This window comes from Paramormyrops kingsleyae, chromosome 9, assembly GCF_048594095.1.
Source record: "Paramormyrops kingsleyae isolate MSU_618 chromosome 9, PKINGS_0.4, whole genome shotgun sequence".
Lineage (NCBI taxonomy): Eukaryota > Metazoa > Chordata > Actinopteri > Osteoglossiformes > Mormyridae > Paramormyrops > Paramormyrops kingsleyae.
Window position 1 is genome coordinate 2,600,173 of NC_132805.1, and position 17,505 is coordinate 2,617,677.

The following is a 17,505-nucleotide window of genomic DNA, read 5'->3' on the forward strand; positions in this document are numbered from 1 at the left end:
CAGCACTGATACGGACACAGCAGAACGGTGGTAGGAAGAATAATCTTGCATTACGGACACTGTCTGGGTGATTTAGGCATATAAATTGGAACCCCCTGCCCTTCATCACGTTATTATTGGAGTGGAAAAGAAAAGTAACTAAGATAACTTTAGGTACCTGGACATCAGTTTATAAAGTACCTCATGCTCTGTGTATAGCTGTGGTCACAACATTAGAATGAGTTTATAGAGAGATTGCTGGTGTAGAAAGTTGCTTAAAAGGGTGCTGTTTGATATGCTAGCAGAGCAGAACCTGCTGAACCCAGGGGCAGGCTGAATATGAGAGTATAAAGAAGCGTGACATCCTGAGGAGAACAGAAGTTCAGCGCTGTTGACTGTTTGCACCCTTACTTGAAAATGTGGGCAGAAGTGAACTTTTCAGGCATTTGTTTGAAAATCCGCTTCCCGGTCATGTAGTGGAGGCTCAGACGTCATTAATTTGAGTGAGTGGTCGGTAAGACTTGGTCAGATGCAGCTGATAAATCAACAGAATGGACTGAATGGTGTCCTGTTTTCGGTGACACTTTCCAGTCCTGCCCATTCCCTTAAAGGAAGCATGCTACACAATGATGCTCATAGACACACCTCTCCCTTTATACCTTTAAAAATGCTTTATTTTGTGCTATTTTTTATTTTATTACTTTTCTAGTAAAGTTACATTTCCCAGAAATTAAACAATTGGTATGTGACATGAACACAGATTTTTTTGAATGGATTTTTTTGTACTTAAGAAACTAGAATCTGTTTGTCAGTCTCTTAAACATGACAGATTTTCATTGTTATTGCTGTATGTTATTTGAAGGATGCAACTACTTTTAAGTAGTTGAATTGTTTCAGCATCAGCTGTTTGATTAAAGTATGTAAATAGGAACGCTGTTCTTAATCATTCTTTTCTGTTGTTCCATGCAATGCTGTTCACACCGAATTTCACACAACTATGACTGATCAAATGATGTCCCACTGCCCTCTCACACCGCACCTTGGCCTGGACGTCGCTGCGTCTCTGCTGCTCGCTGTAGCTGTAAGTATCGTGACGATGCGCTGTGTCCTCTCCTTGGGGCCTTCAGAATGTGCTGTGCTCCCTACATGGCCGCCAGGTTCACCCACAGAACCCCACATGTCCGCATCCTTAAATCCTCTTTCTTTTTTTTTCCTCATTTCTTCTCAGCAACAGAAAAATCTGGAAGGATATGTTGGCTTTGCAGACCTTCCCAACCAGGTGTACAGAAAGTCTGTCAAGAGAGGTTTTGAATTCACACTCATGGTCGTAGGTAAGAAAAAAGATCTTGGCTTATATTCATCAGTGACAGTTTTACATTACTGTCCTATAGTTCCTGTCTTTGGCATTGAGTTATACTTTAGATGAAATGACTTGAACCAGAAAGCTATGAACCTCATAGTAAGTCAAGTGGAATGATGTGGCATTCAAAAGCCATATTAAGAGCTTATGTGCTTTTTTTTTTTGGCATTCTATGTATATATATTTTTTTTTGTGTGTTTTATGTGTGCTGTTTGATTTATGACTGGGAATTTTCTTTAATTACATTTGAGGTAGTCTAAACTGGAAGCTGGCCAGCTACAAAGAAGTATATACCATCCCAATGCCCTCTTATAGCCTCGGGAAGCAGGGGGACTTGGAGGGAATTGCTCATTAAAAGTATGACATCACTTCCTGTCTGTGTCTACTCAGCTGCCTCTAAAACCCTTCCATAGACTGAGGGAATGCCAGGAATGTGTATCTCAAATCTTCAGATAGTCTGCAACTTTTGCAGTTTCCTCACGCTCAGAGGGGAAGTCCCTTCAGTAAAAGGGTGGATGAAGTTGAACGTATTGCAGTGATTTCATTTTAGTTGCCTTTTTAATATTTTTTTCCCTTTGTTACTGTGCAATAATCCCATTTTTTTTTCTTGCCGGTGCTTTTGATCAAGGCCTGTCTGGGGGAAATGCATAAAGAAATGAAATATAAGCAAATGATCTTCATTTAAAGATTACATAACAAAAGTTTACTTTGCATTGATATTTGTGTGCATTGGAGTTTTGATGTTGCATCATAAGATAAGATTGCAGCCATGCTTAATACGCATAGTCTGTAGATGATCTGATAACATATCCTAGCGTACCAAAATCATTTGGTTTAAAAAAAAGAAAGAAAAACATTATGAACTTTTTTTGGTTTGATATGTCTGTAGGCTAAGTGGATTTGTGTAGGACTACAGATCTGTTTTCGGTCGTCCCATTGCCTGCATACCTGCTGAGTTGCGTTTCTTTCTATTGGTAATAAAATGATGGAGTTTGTCTGCAGTCTTGTACTTCCTGTCTGTATTTTATTTATATATGTGCTTGATGACATGACCTAATATAACCTTAATATATGCAAAACAATACATAGAAATGCATGTCTGGGTACTGAGTTTCCTGTAAGGTTTATTGATGGTGGCCAATAGGCTTGGGTGGTATTACAGTATGCCCCGGTATTTAGGAATCCCAAAGGAATTAGTTTTAATAATGTAAAAAATACAGACACTCCTCTTTCTGTTAGACTGAAATGGAGATGTTGTATTGAGGCGATGTATTGTAGTGCACAGCGTTAGCGGTGATTGGAGCCCTTGTTAGACTGAAGTGGAGATGTTGTATTGAGGCGATGTATTGTAGTGCACAGCGTTAGCGGTGATTGGAGCCCTGGTTAAGTGTAAATAAAAGTAAATGGAAGTAAAAAAATAAAGAATAATACGCAGGCGTAGGTTAATGCCACAAAAACAAAAGGCGTCGTAAATTGTTGGAGCATGCGCAGCATACGTGACAGCTAGTGCATGTGCGGCTGCAGATGGGGCATGCGCCGCAGATCGCGCAGTGACAGTGGTGTCGTGAAACAGAGTGATCTTTTTAACTCTTCAGTAAGGAGTTGTCTCCTCATTTCCCTTCCATACCGATGAGCCCGTTTTGGCTCTCTCTGATTCCGGAGTTGCCTAGAGTAGCCTACATAATTTACTTTTTTTTTTTCCCTCCTCAAATATACTGGGGTGTATACTGGGGTGAAATGTTTAGAAGGTATGACAACATGAAAAAAACGGGGACCTACCAAGCCTAGTGGACAGGTGTGATATTAGATTATAGTTTGCAAGAGGAAAAACTGAATACCTTTTGAAAGTAAGCCTGACTTTACAGATCGTGCTTGACATGCAGATTGAGTCTGTTCTGTTGGATTTTACACGTCTAGAATATAGTATATAAGAAGCAATAGGTGACTTGTTTTGTGCTTGTTCCTGCCTGCGAAAGAGGTGCCTGCTGAAGGAGGATATTGTAGATCAAACGCATTAGGCAGAAACGTCAGACAGCAAACATTTCCCATGAAGGAAATGTGTATTTACACCCACGCGTACTGAACATGGTTGCGTCTTTCACTCTGACTAGAGGAAGCGCCGCATGAAATGGTCTGGCTTGACGGCTTGGTTGTACTTGGCTGTGTTTTATGGTAATTTCCGTAAGGGGTAAAGAATCATTTCCAGTACTTTGTCTCAACAATTGCTGGAATACTGTATAATTCATCCGCATGAGATTTAATCCTCTTGGAGATGCTGCATCCAGAATGAATCGCTGTTGAAATTGCTGAGGCCAGACAGCACTATCAGTCTTGCTCAGAGCAGGAAGTTTCAAATAAGCACAGTAGTTTATGCAGCCTCGTTAAAATTTCCTTTAAAGGAAATGTCCTGGATGTTGATGGGATTGCCTGGTCAGCTTCAGCATTATCGTAAAACTGTGACTCGTGGTAGCAGCTGCTTCAGATGTTAGCGAGGCCTGTGACTGTATGCCTCTCATTATTTGATGCAGATAATAAGCCGTAGAATCCATTTATTTAACAGTATTTGGGATATGTTTACCTTTTCAGCTAATGTTCCCTAAGTGGGCTCCCTGAAAGTAACAGCACATATTGCCTCCCTGGCCCATGAATTTGCTGTTTGCTGCAATGGCTAATTTTGTGAACTGAATGGATTTCATTGGTAGAAGTTTGAATGTGGATGACCATGCTTCTCTAAATACTTCACATCAGCTTCCTGACCTGGGCAGTTGAGATGGTCACTCTGGGGGTGTCTGGGAGGCATGAAATTTGGCAGATTCGTCATCAGCAGGGGCTTAAAAGTACTCAGTCGTGTCTTTTTTAACGGGAATAACACACTCAGTAATAACACAAGAAGGGGGGAGTGAAGCTGTGCGCTTATGCAGCACGTTCATCCATTGTTCCAAGGCGCATGTGACTTGGACGGCCAGGTGCTTGGCTCCGTCACCTGCTCCATTGGCTGGCTCCCCGTCTGTCAGCAGTAGTCTCGGTAAGCGGCAGTGTCATTTTCCCATATTGCGTTTTGGCCATATGAGCAAGACTTCCGAATATGCACATTACTGCAGTGCAGATGGAGAGCCGCTGAGCTCCAGGTTCCTCCAGGCGCTGATGAATGGCGACGCGCCTGAATCCTCTCTCCTTCGTGGAGAGTCTGAGCTGTGCTGTGTGGGCAGTGTTCTGCAGCCCATCCGTCTGAGCTGCTGGGTCTCTGCGCAATTCCACTCACATTCGCTGAGTCCAGCCCAGCTTGCACTTCTGCCCCACAGCGAGAAGTTTGTGTTTTCTGGGTCCTTCTTTTGTATGATGCACAATATGTGCAGCTAAAACAGTTCTACTCATGTACATATTCCCGCATTTTGTGTACTGATATATATATATATATTTCTGTGATTTCCCTCGTTTAATGGTCAGGCCAGTCACAGGGCTCTCTGTCTCTGCTTAGCCACACAGTTCCAATTACCCTGCTCAGGATGGGCACAGTAATCAATCACAGTTAATCTGCTTTATGTTAAACCACAGTCTGGCAGCATGAAAAGTGGGAGGTCTTTCTCTCATGGCCAGTGGCTTGCTGTGCTTGTTTTATATTTTCTACTGTAAGAACTGCATATGTTCATAGGTCTATGCAGCGTGTTTTTTTTTGTAAGAACTCACTTTTAATATGCACATCCTTGGATGCAGAGTATAATTTTTGTGCTGTTCCTGATGCATAAAAACAATTCTGAAACCATAGTTCAACCACTAAAATATATAAATATACATAGAATTTTTTTGCCCAGTAGACTACAAACTAGGCTATCAGAGTGCTTTTTGGGAGTATCAGCAAACAGCATTTGTGGTCAGCGTGACACTCTTGTGAAGCCCTTGAACTATGCTTTCAATCCACCGTTTGGTTTAGGCTGGGCCATGTGCTATAATCACCAGTCGTGACATTTAGACAGTGTAGGCTTTGTTTACTTCTGACATCTTGTTCACAAACAGTTATTTTGCTTTTGTAAACTCATATGTTTGAAATTAGTTATGTAATGTGTAGTCTTTCACATAGCCTGCTTTTTAGATTGCTTGTGTTATGTATTTTAATGTGTAGGAAAGATTATCAAGTATTTTGCATCACATCAGTAGTACATTGGTGTCTTACTGATCTTTATACTTTCTTTCAGGGGAATCTGGACTGGGGAAGTCTACACTTATCAACTCACTTTTCCTGACGGATCTGTATTCCTCCGAATACCCCGGCCCCTCACATAGAATCAAGCAAACTGTACAGGTAGAATATCCCAGTGTTTCTTTGTTTGCCTTGTCCGTAAAGGAGATGCTCATTCACATAACCGAAGGGGTGCATTCATGATACTAAGTGTTAAGTGGGACAGAGATAATGTGATATAGCAAAACAAAGGTATGTAACCACCATTATAGTAAAGAGCCCTTAGTCCCTTTCTGTTCTGTCGAATCATCACCAAAAAGCCCCATTTCAGTTCCCGCCCTTGGCCTCTCATTTGTCATGATATGGTGCTGAATCTGTAGTCAGCAGCCTTAAAAGTTGCTGTTTTGTTTACACGTATATGAAGGCAGCTTAGATTTGCATCCCCCCCCCGGCTCTCCACTAATGGTCTTCCTTGGTTGCATTGGTGCTGTAGTAGTGTTTCATGGTCTCCAGGGAGATGCAAAAACCTGAAAGTTTGAGGTCTGAATGGCTTTTTATGCATTGGTGACGTGCACTTAAGCTATGGTACTGGATGGCTCTTGTTCATGGATCACGGCATTAACTCCTGGCCCCTCCCTTAAGCCTGTTATATTTCTGATACCTCTGATACACCCTAAGCCTAACCCTACTTCTTCCATTGCTTCTTTTGGGAAATGAAGGAATACTCAGACATTCAAGTGATGGCCATATGGAATTTAGTTTGTTTTAATAACATTGCAGAAGATTTTGGTAAGGCACCTGGTAAATACTGATAATGCAGTTTTGATTTAGTTTCCTTCTCTAGAGTTCAGCAGTGAATCTCCTTCCCTGGATCTCAGCTTACCGTGTTCTGGTTATAACACCTGCTTCTTAACTACTATCTTGTCCTTTAGCTAAACTTGATCAAAAACAGCTCAGTTCATGTAGGAACTGAGGTTTTAAATAACATAGATTTCTTCACCTAGTTTCTTTGCTTTGGGAAACAAGCCTTCAAAGTCCCTTGAGTGTTAATTTTAACTTTCATGGAATATCTCTTTGGAAAAATTTGAAGCAGCCATGTATCTTTGAAATGCTACCACATTTCTGTTTGAAAAGAAACCACTTGCACCACAGCTAAAATTTCAGACCAGGTTTTGTGTCAGCCAGCAGTCCACTGTGGGCCTTCCTTCCCACTCTTCCTTCCCACAGTCCGAACACTTTAGGTAAAACAGTGAGAGTGGATGTGTGAAATAAAAATGCCATATAGTGTTAAATTTGCGCTCTTATTTGGAAAGAATTGCACATGTTGAAGGTAGAAAAGATTTTACTAAATAATGGGGTAAAATAATCATAAAAATCAGTCTGTGTCATACAGATTTTTTTGGACTATTTTAATCTTTTCCTATTATGTCTATGCCTAGAAATTGTTCTGTTTCAGTTCAGTTCTGTTTTGAAGTAATAAAAGCATTTAAAAATTGTCAAATTATATAATTTATTTTATCTTCCTGTACTATGTGGGACCTGCCACTTGACGCACACCTTAGAACAACAGTCATTAAAAGTTTAGGCATCTGTTTTTGATGTCTCATTGTGACGTGCAAGCATTGTGTTTTTCGTGGGTTAGCATCTCTTAAGCTAAGGTCTGTATCATCAGGTTCATGAGTAGCTGTACTGTACCCCTGTACCCCTGGAGAGGGACATCCTTCATCTACTGATAATCTTCTGTAGAACCTTCCTGGAGACCAGGTCCTTTAGCTCCGCAGAAAGCTGCCATTGGCTTGGAAAGGAGTCCTGTTGTTCTGCTGTTCATGGACAGTTCATCCAAGCAGACTAACCTCGTCCTACACCTGAGTGACATCAGGCCTTTGACGTGTCACTTATGCATGTACATTCCCCCTCCTTTTGTGATATGTAAATACTTTGTATCACTGTGTTCTGGGATTCATGATTCTTCCATATCTTTGGTTAAGTACTTTCCGTTTTTCTGGTTTCACTGCATAGCTGGATGTGCTTGTCACCACATGCTGTATGAGAGACGATGAAACCATGAAATCAATTCCTGTGTCTCTAACCGCTGTACAGTTCCTAGGTCATCACTGCTGATTAGTGTAAAAATGTCGTCACCTTGTGTTGTATAAAAAAAAATAACCGCAATGGCTGACTAGTAAGTGATAAGTAAGTCTTGTCTTTATGTATGGTTAACAAATATTGGAGTTACCAGATGTTTTTAGTACGTGATGGAAGATTTCATTTGGATAATTGCCGACCTTAAATTAATATAATAAAAATCCACAACGGGCCGGTACTGGCAAAGCGGTCTGTTTTATTCATTGACATGTGATCTTGCAGCCTGAGAGAAAGCCGCAGGGTATCTTATAGTACATGTATAATAGGAGGAAGTTGAAAGTTCCCTGAAAGGACAGAAAGCTGTTTCCTGATTCGCCGTGCTCCGGCCTGTTTTGTCAGGAAACAGATCCTATGGTGGATTCCTTTCCTGGTGCGCAGACCCCGTGCATAAATCACATGCAGGCACTTCTGAGCTGAATTCCCCCAGATGTTCAGTTAGAACCTGCCTGCTGGTTACTCAGCAGTGTCCCCAGTATCGTTTTTACCTTGAGACCCATCTGTAGGGAAACAAAAACAAGTCGATAAAGGAAGACGGCCTTGGAGTTATGAATATGCTGTTCTGTTAACGTCGAACCCTTTGGTGCCGTGACATTTTCGGGCATTGAGTGTGTTTCTTTTCATGCGGTAACCGTATTGCAGTACCCATATGTCTCTCGCTTAGGGCATGATGGCTTCCCGAAAGGCTGAGGTACCATGGAATGCCAACCTGCTGCAAGCCATTTCTCATTTCTTATGCACGTCGCATAACATGTGAATTCTGCTGCAAAGTGAGATCTTTAGCTCTTGCTCGCTCTCGATTTGCTTGTCAGTGGTTGGATCTGTAGTTTTGAGTATTTTTAAGTTAATGAATCTACCAGATTGATGCAGACTATAAAGTTACACGGCAGAAAACCAGACCTTGGGAGCAAAGCAAGCATAAATAGGTTATTGGGTGCTGATTTTATTAAAGTACCTTCTATTGGCGATTTCGAGAAGCTTCCTTCCTTTCCTACCTGAAATTCATTGTGTATTTGCAAAGCTTCTTAACATAGAACTGACCTACAGGCTAGAGTAAGTTATGTACTGATGGTTGCTTAAAGCTGATTTGATTTATTGGGTAATTGTTGGTGTGATAGTTCTTTCATAACAGATTAAGTTGGTTCTTAGCAATGTGATATTGGAATGAATGACTACACTGACGAGCAAATAAGCAATGCTGTCCTTACCTGTTTTGTAATCGTCTTATTTCCGTTTGGTGTATTTTTTCGTTCAGGCGTCAGAAAAAGCTTTATAATGGCTGTCATCTTTATTGTATTGTTCTCCTTCAAGCAAAGATGTGGTCGGTGATGTCACAGCCTTAAAATTCCAATGAAACCCTGTCATTGACACTCAGTGATAGAATATGCAAGTGGCAGGAGCGGAGAGATTCTGCAAGGAGTAAGACACTGTAAAGTCTGGCTTTTAATGCACCCCTCCCCTTTCAGGTGGAACAGTCCAAAGTTTTGATAAAGGAAGGGGGGGTCCAGCTTCTCCTTACAATAGTTGACACCCCCGGATTTGGTGATGCTGTGGACAACAGTAACTGGTAAGTTTCAAACTCTGTGCTTGACAGACATTGTGAGCATGTCTATGATTATGTATTCATATTTAATATATTGAGGTGGCAAGTTCACTTAAGTGTTTAACTATATCTGCAGCTGGCAGCCAGTCATCGACCACATCGACAGCAAGTTTGAGGACTACCTTAATGCGGAGTCCCGCGTCAACAGGCGACAGATGCCCGACAGCAGAGTGCACTCCTGCCTCTACTTCATCGCCCCCTCAGGACACGGGTGAGTACTGCACCCAGTACGATAGTGATGCATCATGTGTGCTTCAGTGCCACAACAAAGCCAAACGGGCATCCACACGCAGAATGTACGTGTTCTGCTGTTTGCTGTGAAATCCGCACGCAGTAGTCATGGGTTTAATGCTTAAATCCATGAAATGTATGTCTTATCTGGTTTAATGCTTAAATCCATGACATGTATCTCATATCTGGTTCAATGCCCCCCCCCAGGGGCTTTTTATCCTGTGCCCCATGTGCCCTAATGCTATCGATTGCTTCCAAAAGCTGTTGTGTGAAATGGGATGTTAGTCTTAATTGTTCACTGCCATTTCCCCAAATTGCTTTGAGCAGCTTTTCTTCAGCAGAATGAGATAAAAATGACTTCTTTTAATGGAATGGGATACACGCTATTAACTCTATTAAAAAATACAATCACATTTTCTTTTGCTTTTATCGATTATGAAAATAATTTAGCCTGAATTAGCCTGGCCTCATTTCACTTAATTAAATGATGGCATTTTGCACCATATTCCCAAGTTATAGCTGACAAAAGGAGCGAAAACTCAAAATGTAAGCCGTCTAGGGTTGCCTCAGTCGGTGAATCCCCACACACTTCTCCTGGCAGAAGTCTGCTTCCTCTTGCCATCGGAGGGTCCTGAGATTTTCTTGCTGGGGATCCCTGGGTGTCAGAATGTGCATATCAGTTACAAATGTCCCAGAGTTAAAGAAGTTAAGTAGTAAATGTTTAGTTTTGCTTTTCGTCTGTAGGGCAAACCTTTGTGGTTTTAGTGTTTGTATATTTCTGAATATTGGAAATCTGCTGTAAATTTATCTCCGAGTTAATTGCACAGAGAGCTGTAATGGTTAAAGTCCTGCTTTCAGACAAACGGCTGGTGTTAGTGTGAGTGCAGAGCTGAGCGGGCTGTTTTTAGCCTCTTCACTGTCGCCCACTCCCCTCCCTCCTCCACTGCGTTTCCTGCTCCGGGCTGTTTGACAGCATCCCCCATAGGGGGCGTCAGCTGAGCAATGACGCAGCACTGTAGGGTTGCCAGGTCTGCGCATGGTCTTTGCCCGCCTGCAGCCGTAGGGTTGCCAGGTCTGCGTACAGTCATTGCCCGTCCGCTGCCGTAGGGTTGCCATGTCTGCATACGTCATTGCCCACCCGCTGCCATAGGGTTGCCAGGTCCGTGCATGGTCATTGCCCGCCTGCTGCCGTAGGGTTGCCAGGTCTGTGCATGGTCATTGGCCGCCTGCTTTCCCCCCCCCCCCCCCCCAATGCCATCGCCACCACCTCTCTGAAGGTGTTAGTGCTAGCAGTGTGTGTCTGTTTGTTTGGTTATGCACATGTTGCGGAGAATAGGCGGGCTCCTCACTGACTGTATGTGACCTGGAGGAAGGCAAGAAACAAGCCATTCACTCCCCATAATTGTATTATTTAAAGGGCCTGGGCAGAGAATAACAAGCTTGTAAATGACGTTTATTCTATTTATTTTTTGTGTGGTGTTGCCTTGTGCTTGACTGCATATTCTGCGTGCTCATATTTGTTTTAACATTCAAAAATGTAGGTTTTATGAAATATACTCTAACCGGGAGCAATTTTATACTTTTTAGGAGATTTGTAAAGAGTATAATTGTTATACCCGCCTCAGTATTTTGATAGCCAACAGTATTTTCTTGTCTCCCTGTCAACACCAGCTGCCGAATGTGTTTGTGTGGCAATAGAATTCTTTTAGGTGGTGTTCAGTCCATATGATTTATACAGCATCCAGACTGGAGACGTGGGCTTGTAAGCTACTGGTTTGCAGCTCAGTCCCCAGTAAGGGTGCTTGAGCATAGTACTCCAGCTGGCTAAATGAAGTGACTTTGAAGTTAAACGCCGGTTACATGACGTTCGGGCTCAAACTGCTGATTCTGTTGCTTATGAAACCAAAATGAATGCTACTTCGTTTATACTCCTGGTTGTGTGAATGTGGAAGTGTGCGCTACACATTCCCACAGCTAGCACTAACTCAAAGTGAAACACATCATCACCCCTTCCAGAGTGCTGATGTGGTAACCAAAGCGTATTGTGACATCAGGGGAATATCTATGCTGTGTAGATGAGGCACGTTAAAGGTAACAGCTTTGCATTGAGGAGTGAATGAGTTGGTACCGTGATGGAGTTAAACAGTCATGTTTAAATAGTTAAAGTTTGACATACGGAAGAAGAACCAAAGCTTTTGTGGCTGTCATGTTTTGAGTAAGCCAACCCTTCTCACTAATACTTTGTTTCCTCTCCCAACAGACTGAAGCCATTGGATATCGAATTCATGAAACGGTTACATGAGAAAGTAAACATTATTCCACTCATTGCCAAGGCTGATACACTCACTCCCGAAGAGTGCCAGCAGTTCAAGAAGCAGGTGCGTGTGTCTGTGCGTGTGTGCATGCATTTGTGCTTGGTTTCGTATATGTTACATCGAGAGGGGGTAACCATTTACCTATGATGTTTGATGTTGTCAGGTCCCCATAAAGATCTGCGACGGCAATCAAAAAACTAGAAATGCCAAAAGTCTTGTATTTTGTTTGGTTACTCATAGTTAAGGTTAGGGCTGCATAGGGGTTAGGGTCGCCATAGTTGGGATTAGGGTTATGCACATAGAAATGGATGGAGTGTCCCCATAAAGGTATGAATATGAGGACTATGGATGTGTGTGTGTGTGTGTGTGTGTGTGTGAGAGAGAATGTGAATGTGCAGGAAAATTACATTAAGACAGTGACTATATTAGGAGTCAGTCCAGCATGGAATCAGTCATTTCTTTTTATTGGCTATGAAGGTGCGGAGTGGGATGAATGTAGGGGTGAGAGAGCATGGCTGAGGGGACAGTTGGCAGTGTTATCAGAGTCACAAGAGGGCAGCAGGGGACCGCAGTTCCTCATGGGCACTGCCGCTGGCTGCATTGTGACTTTTCTTTATTTCCCCAAGATTATGCGAGAAATCCAAGAGCACAAGATCAAAATCTACGAGTTCCCAGAGGTGCATGACGAGGAGGAGAGCAAGCTGGCGAAAAAGATCAAGGTACAAAGATAGATGCGAGGTACACAAGGTGGTGAATGGGCACCATCCGAGGGGGGTGGCAGCCTTGTCTGCTCCCTGGTGCCCTCCTCTCGCCAGCTGTCCCTTTACTCACCAGTTCAGTGTTTCAGTAGAGGGCAGTGTGGTGAACTACCTGCCATCTGATGGGTGTAACTGGCATAATAACTTACATGGACAGTCTGCAACATACACCTAAGTGTCACCTTGAAATTGTCGCGTTAAAGTGACAGAAGCCTGTGCCCCCCCGCCACTCTTTCCCTGTCTCCCATGACTGTTGTTGTTTTGCAGTCCCTCGTATTTTCTCGGGTGACCTGCTTTATTGGTGCGTCTGGATTTTCTGGAGCGTATCGGGAGTCGGATGTCTCTCCACCTGGAGAGCTTGCTCATCCAAGACTCAGGTGCACTGAGCAGTGGAGTGTTAATGTGCGACTCCACGCAGGCTGGGGGGTGTGGAGGCAGCCCAGAACGCCACGCGCCTGTGAACGCTGTGCTATTTGTGAAAGTCTGTCTGTCCTTTCAGGACCGCTTGCCTCTGGCTGTCGTCGGTAGCAACACTTCCGTAGAGGTCAACGGCAAGCGGGTTCGAGGGAGGCAGTACCCCTGGGGCATAGCTGAAGGTACGTGAGTCTTGTTGGCTCTCACTGCCAGTAGAAGCCATAAGAGCTGGAGTGACTCGCTCGTGTGAAGTGGCAGTGAAGGTTGTTGCCAAATCTTTAAGAGCTTTGTGTTTGATATTATAACTTCAGCTTATTTTTATAAAGCGCCCTTCTCAGGGTCTTTGGCCTGTAGCACTTTACAAGGAACTGGCAAACTTTGAAACTGTGGGGCTCTACTTCAAAACCTAATTAATTATACAAGATGTCGTTGGAAGAATTTGACCTGAGCAGCTTCAAAATGACATTATTCTTGAAATGGGAGTAAATAATTGAATTGGCACACATGGTTTTTGTTACGCTAACCCTGTCCAGCATGTTTGATGGCTGCTTAATGTAAGGCCTACTTAAAGTTCCACTCCTGACTCTGACATAATGTAGGCTGAGGATTGGAGGGGGGTCAGGGATTCCCTTAATTACTTAAAAGCAAAATGGGATCCGCATAGTTCTAGAAGTACTACAGGAAATTAACATTTAGTCCTTGTATCAGACTTATCTATAAAAACTGAACTGGATTTCTGGCTACTGTTACTACTGTAGCTTTACCAGTATGAGAGCTGTTCTGTGTGTACTGATAGGTTATGTATTCTGCAGTGCATGTCTAATGATGCGTTTCCTGTTTCTCTGCAGTGGAGAACGGGGAGCATTGTGACTTCACTATCCTACGAGACATGCTGATCAGGTATAAATACCTGTGGCAGGCAGGTCATGGTCACGCTGATACAAGTAGGATTAAAATTCGGGTCTGGAAAGCTGGATGTATGTGAAGGCAGCCGTCATAAAACACCTCTATTGCTGTAAAACCTGTTATTAGATCAGAATAGTTTTGTGCAGAGAGGAGCGTATGATGTGGGTTCTGACGGGACTTGGTTGTGTCTTTTGTAAGGACCCACATGCAGGACCTGAAGGACGTGACCAACAACGTTCACTATGAGAACTACAGGAGCAGGAAGCTGGCGGCCGTCACCTACAACGGCGTCGAGAACGACAAGAACAAGAGCCAGCTCACCAAGTGAGTGTCTGCTGTGTGAAAGAGCCGGGGGGGGGGCTGCCCCGCAACAGGCAAACTGACACGGAGCAGTCACCCACCAGCTTCTCTAGCACGAGCCCGAGGGTGAGGAACCAAGCCTAGGTGGCGTTAGGAAATCGCAGCGTTGGCTCAGAAGACTCGACAGGCCTAACCTCACGCTGGCCAGGGGTACACCACAACCACTAACACGGGCGGATCCTCGAAACCAGAGCCGTGCTCTTCATGCCACAGGCCCAGTATAGGCTTCTAACCCCGACACATCACAAGTGCTCATGCGGCTACAGCTAACAGAGCCTGCAGTTATACCCACAATCTCCGAACAGTAATGTTTTCTCTTTCTAGTGCATGAACTGTTTCCCGCATGTTAAGTTTGTTTTTCTGTTTTTTTAGACTTGACACAGTTGAAGGCATGTAAGTGGTCATTCCCATCATTCCATAAGAGCTTTTCTGTGCTCTCCTGTGAGAGGGTACCGAGCCGTGACCCGGGTCCCGGTGTGCCGGGATTCCCTGTCACTCTGCCGGGTCCCGGTGTGCCGGGATTCCCTGTCACTCTGCCGGGTCTCGGTGTGCCGGGATTCCCTGTCACTCTGCCCTGTCTGTATGCCGCGCTTTCAGGGGACCTTGTGCATATAAACGTAGCTGTGAAAGCAAAGACTGGGCATCCTGGGTTGATGGCCTCACTGTCATTGGTTTCTGTTAATTTGCACGTCTAATGTGAGCTCTGCTTTTGCTGCCTGTTCTTTGAGGTCACTAACACGCTTCAGCATCCTGAGCTATTAACATAGAGGGATTTGCTAGGCTATGCTCTGTGGGTCCCTGGTCCTTTCACTTTATGGGCGAGGATAATGGTTGAGTCTGGATTACCTCTTGATCATAGGCATACAGCCGTGCTTCAGTGTTGTTGATGTAATGTAATCCCCTCCTGGTAGTTTCACTGTGCTGCTGCAATGTGTGGTGATGGAGTAGATCTTTCTTCCAGGGTGCATATAGAGAACAGACATCACTAAGCATGATGTCTGGGGTGAGGCTGCAATATTATGGGCTATAGCATGTGTCTGACCCTCTGTGGTGTGTGTGTGATCCACACACGCTTGTGGGATCCATCTGTAGAAGCCCACTGGCCCAGATGGAGGAAGAACGCAGGGAGCATGTGGCCAAGATGAAGAAGATGGAGATGGAAATGGAGCAGGTCTTTGAGATGAAGGTCAAGGAGAAGATACAGAAGCTGAAGGACTCTGAGGCAGAGGTAGGATGTTGTAGATCCAACAGGGTAGACTGAGGACTGTCCAGGACAGAGCTGTGTCAGTCCGGGCCTTGCCGTGTGGCAGTGAGGGTACTGTCCCACCCACTGCTACTCATGCCCCCCCTCGTCTGGAATTTGTGCAGCTGCAGCGACGCCATGAACAGATGAAAAAGAACCTGGAGGCTCAACACAAGGAGCTGGAGGAGAAGCGTCGCCAACTCGAGGAGGACAAGGCCAACTGGGAGACACAGCGGCAGCTGGAGCAGCAGAAACTGGACGCCACCAGGTGAGCCCTGCAGGGGGCATGATAACCCGCTGTGGGTGTCCAGTCACCCAAAACCCACACTCTGTTAGAAGCATTTCGGTTTTTGCCCCTCTTAATATCAGTTTCATGACTTAAAATTCTCAACATTGATAAGCAATGATAGTCAAATGAAGCTTCATGAACCATTTGCTGTATTGTTTGAGCCCACAAGATGGCGCTCTTGGCTTGCTTTGGGGCACGCTTTGAACACTTTTTTTGAACAGAGAGCGCCATATCATGGGGTCAGAAAATACAGGAATTGGTTCATGAAGCTTCATTTAGTCATCACTAAAATGTGCTTATATTTTAACTAATTCTGTAACTTTGTTTCTTTCTGTCCCAGGACCTTGGAAAAGAACAAAAAGAAGGGAAAGATCTTTTAAAGTCTTTGGGAACTCTGTTTTACTCTATGCCGATATGCCAGTCTGGAAGTCAGTGTTTCGTGTAACCAGCAACACACCAAGCATGCTGGGATGGCCAGAATGGTGGTGTTGATGGACAGGGGTTTTCCCTCAGGAGGTCCTGAATGTGATCACTTTTACTGTTATCACGTTTGTGTTTGTTTGAAAGACAAGTTTATGCAATGAAAAATATCCAGATGATATACAATCGTTTTTAGTGGCCAGTGTGGTTGCACAGATGAAACCTTTGTTCTTCCATTAAACTGTTTGATGTTTCCCAGCAACGTACCATTACTGTCCTTTCCTGTGTACTATGTTCTCCATACTACAACATGTGGAACCTCCTGCTAGGTAGAGTGACCTGATGAAAATTCCTTCATAGGTGTCAACTCTCTCTCTCACTCAGGCTTTTGATAGACAAGATGAAGAGAAACTTAAAATGGCAACTTTTAAAGAAAGAAATGACTGCTTTATTTTCCAAAATGTATTTGCTTATATTTCTTGTAATTTAAATTACTTAGCCTTGGACCATCACATATAACTTTTTTTCCATGGGATTTTTTAATTTTTATTTCTTTTATATATTGGCCCTTTTAAAGTAAAATGTTTAGCTTTTGGAAGGATGGATTGGTTTATTGACAGGATGAACTAATTTTACTAGATACCTCTATATTAATAATAAAAAAAATCTCTGTAACAGTATTCATGACTGTATCAGAATTGGATTTCCAGACAAATTCGAATCCATAAATTTTCCATAGCTTTGTTCATCTGTGATATATACATTATGTATTTTTCATTTGTATTAAAATGTCACATAATAAACTTGTGATGATATAATCTGTCTGTTTTTTTTTTTAAGAATTTTAATTGGTGCCTTTTGTAGATAGATTTTTGTATGTTATATATTGCTGTTGCAGTGTTTTGTCAGCAGAGGGCAGTAGAAACGTATAAATGTGGTTGCGGCACTTATAACTATTTACTTTAAGAAAGTGGATGCAACTAAATTTTCATACCTGACACATACAAATGTAATGATTTATACATTAATCACAGTGTTTGTTTTTTCGTGCAATTAAAAGCTGGCTGGATAACAGATTCACTGTTGTATTGCTGAAACACAGGAAAGCGTGTAACCTTTCAGAACGCGGTTCCCAGGGGGCCATGTGTGCTAATTTTGTATTAACCTCGATTATTTGGTCCATCTGAAATTTCATTAAATCTAGGTGCCACATGAACTCATTTCACCAATGTGACTGAAGAAAGGACATTTCTATATAAAAAAAAAAAATCAGTTTTAAGTAAAATACATGTTACCCTTCAAAAAAGA

The 17,505-nt window shown here is 43.1% G+C and overlaps 1 protein-coding gene across 2 annotated transcripts; it reads left to right on the forward strand.

The window, feature by feature from the left end:
* The first annotated feature begins 1,212 nt into the window (after nt 1-1,212).
* On the forward strand, nt 1,213-17,015 carry septin7b (septin 7b). 2 transcript variants are annotated; one of them, XM_023802696.2, is made up of 13 exons: nt 1,213-1,310; nt 5,533-5,639; nt 9,125-9,225; nt 9,338-9,472; nt 11,753-11,870; nt 12,434-12,526; nt 13,065-13,161; nt 13,828-13,879; nt 14,084-14,209; nt 14,618-14,638; nt 15,338-15,473; nt 15,614-15,756; nt 16,118-17,015. In XM_023802696.2, the coding sequence occupies exons 1-13, from the start codon at nt 1,301-1,303 to the stop codon at nt 16,155-16,157; spliced, it is 1,179 nt and encodes a 392-aa protein (XP_023658464.2). In that variant the 5' UTR covers nt 1,213-1,300; the 3' UTR covers nt 16,158-17,015. The 2 variants fall into 2 exon arrangements, with proteins under 2 accessions (XP_023658464.2, XP_023658465.2); XM_023802697.2 differs by lacking the exon at nt 14,618-14,638.
* Nucleotides 17,016-17,505: the final 490 nt, after the last annotated feature.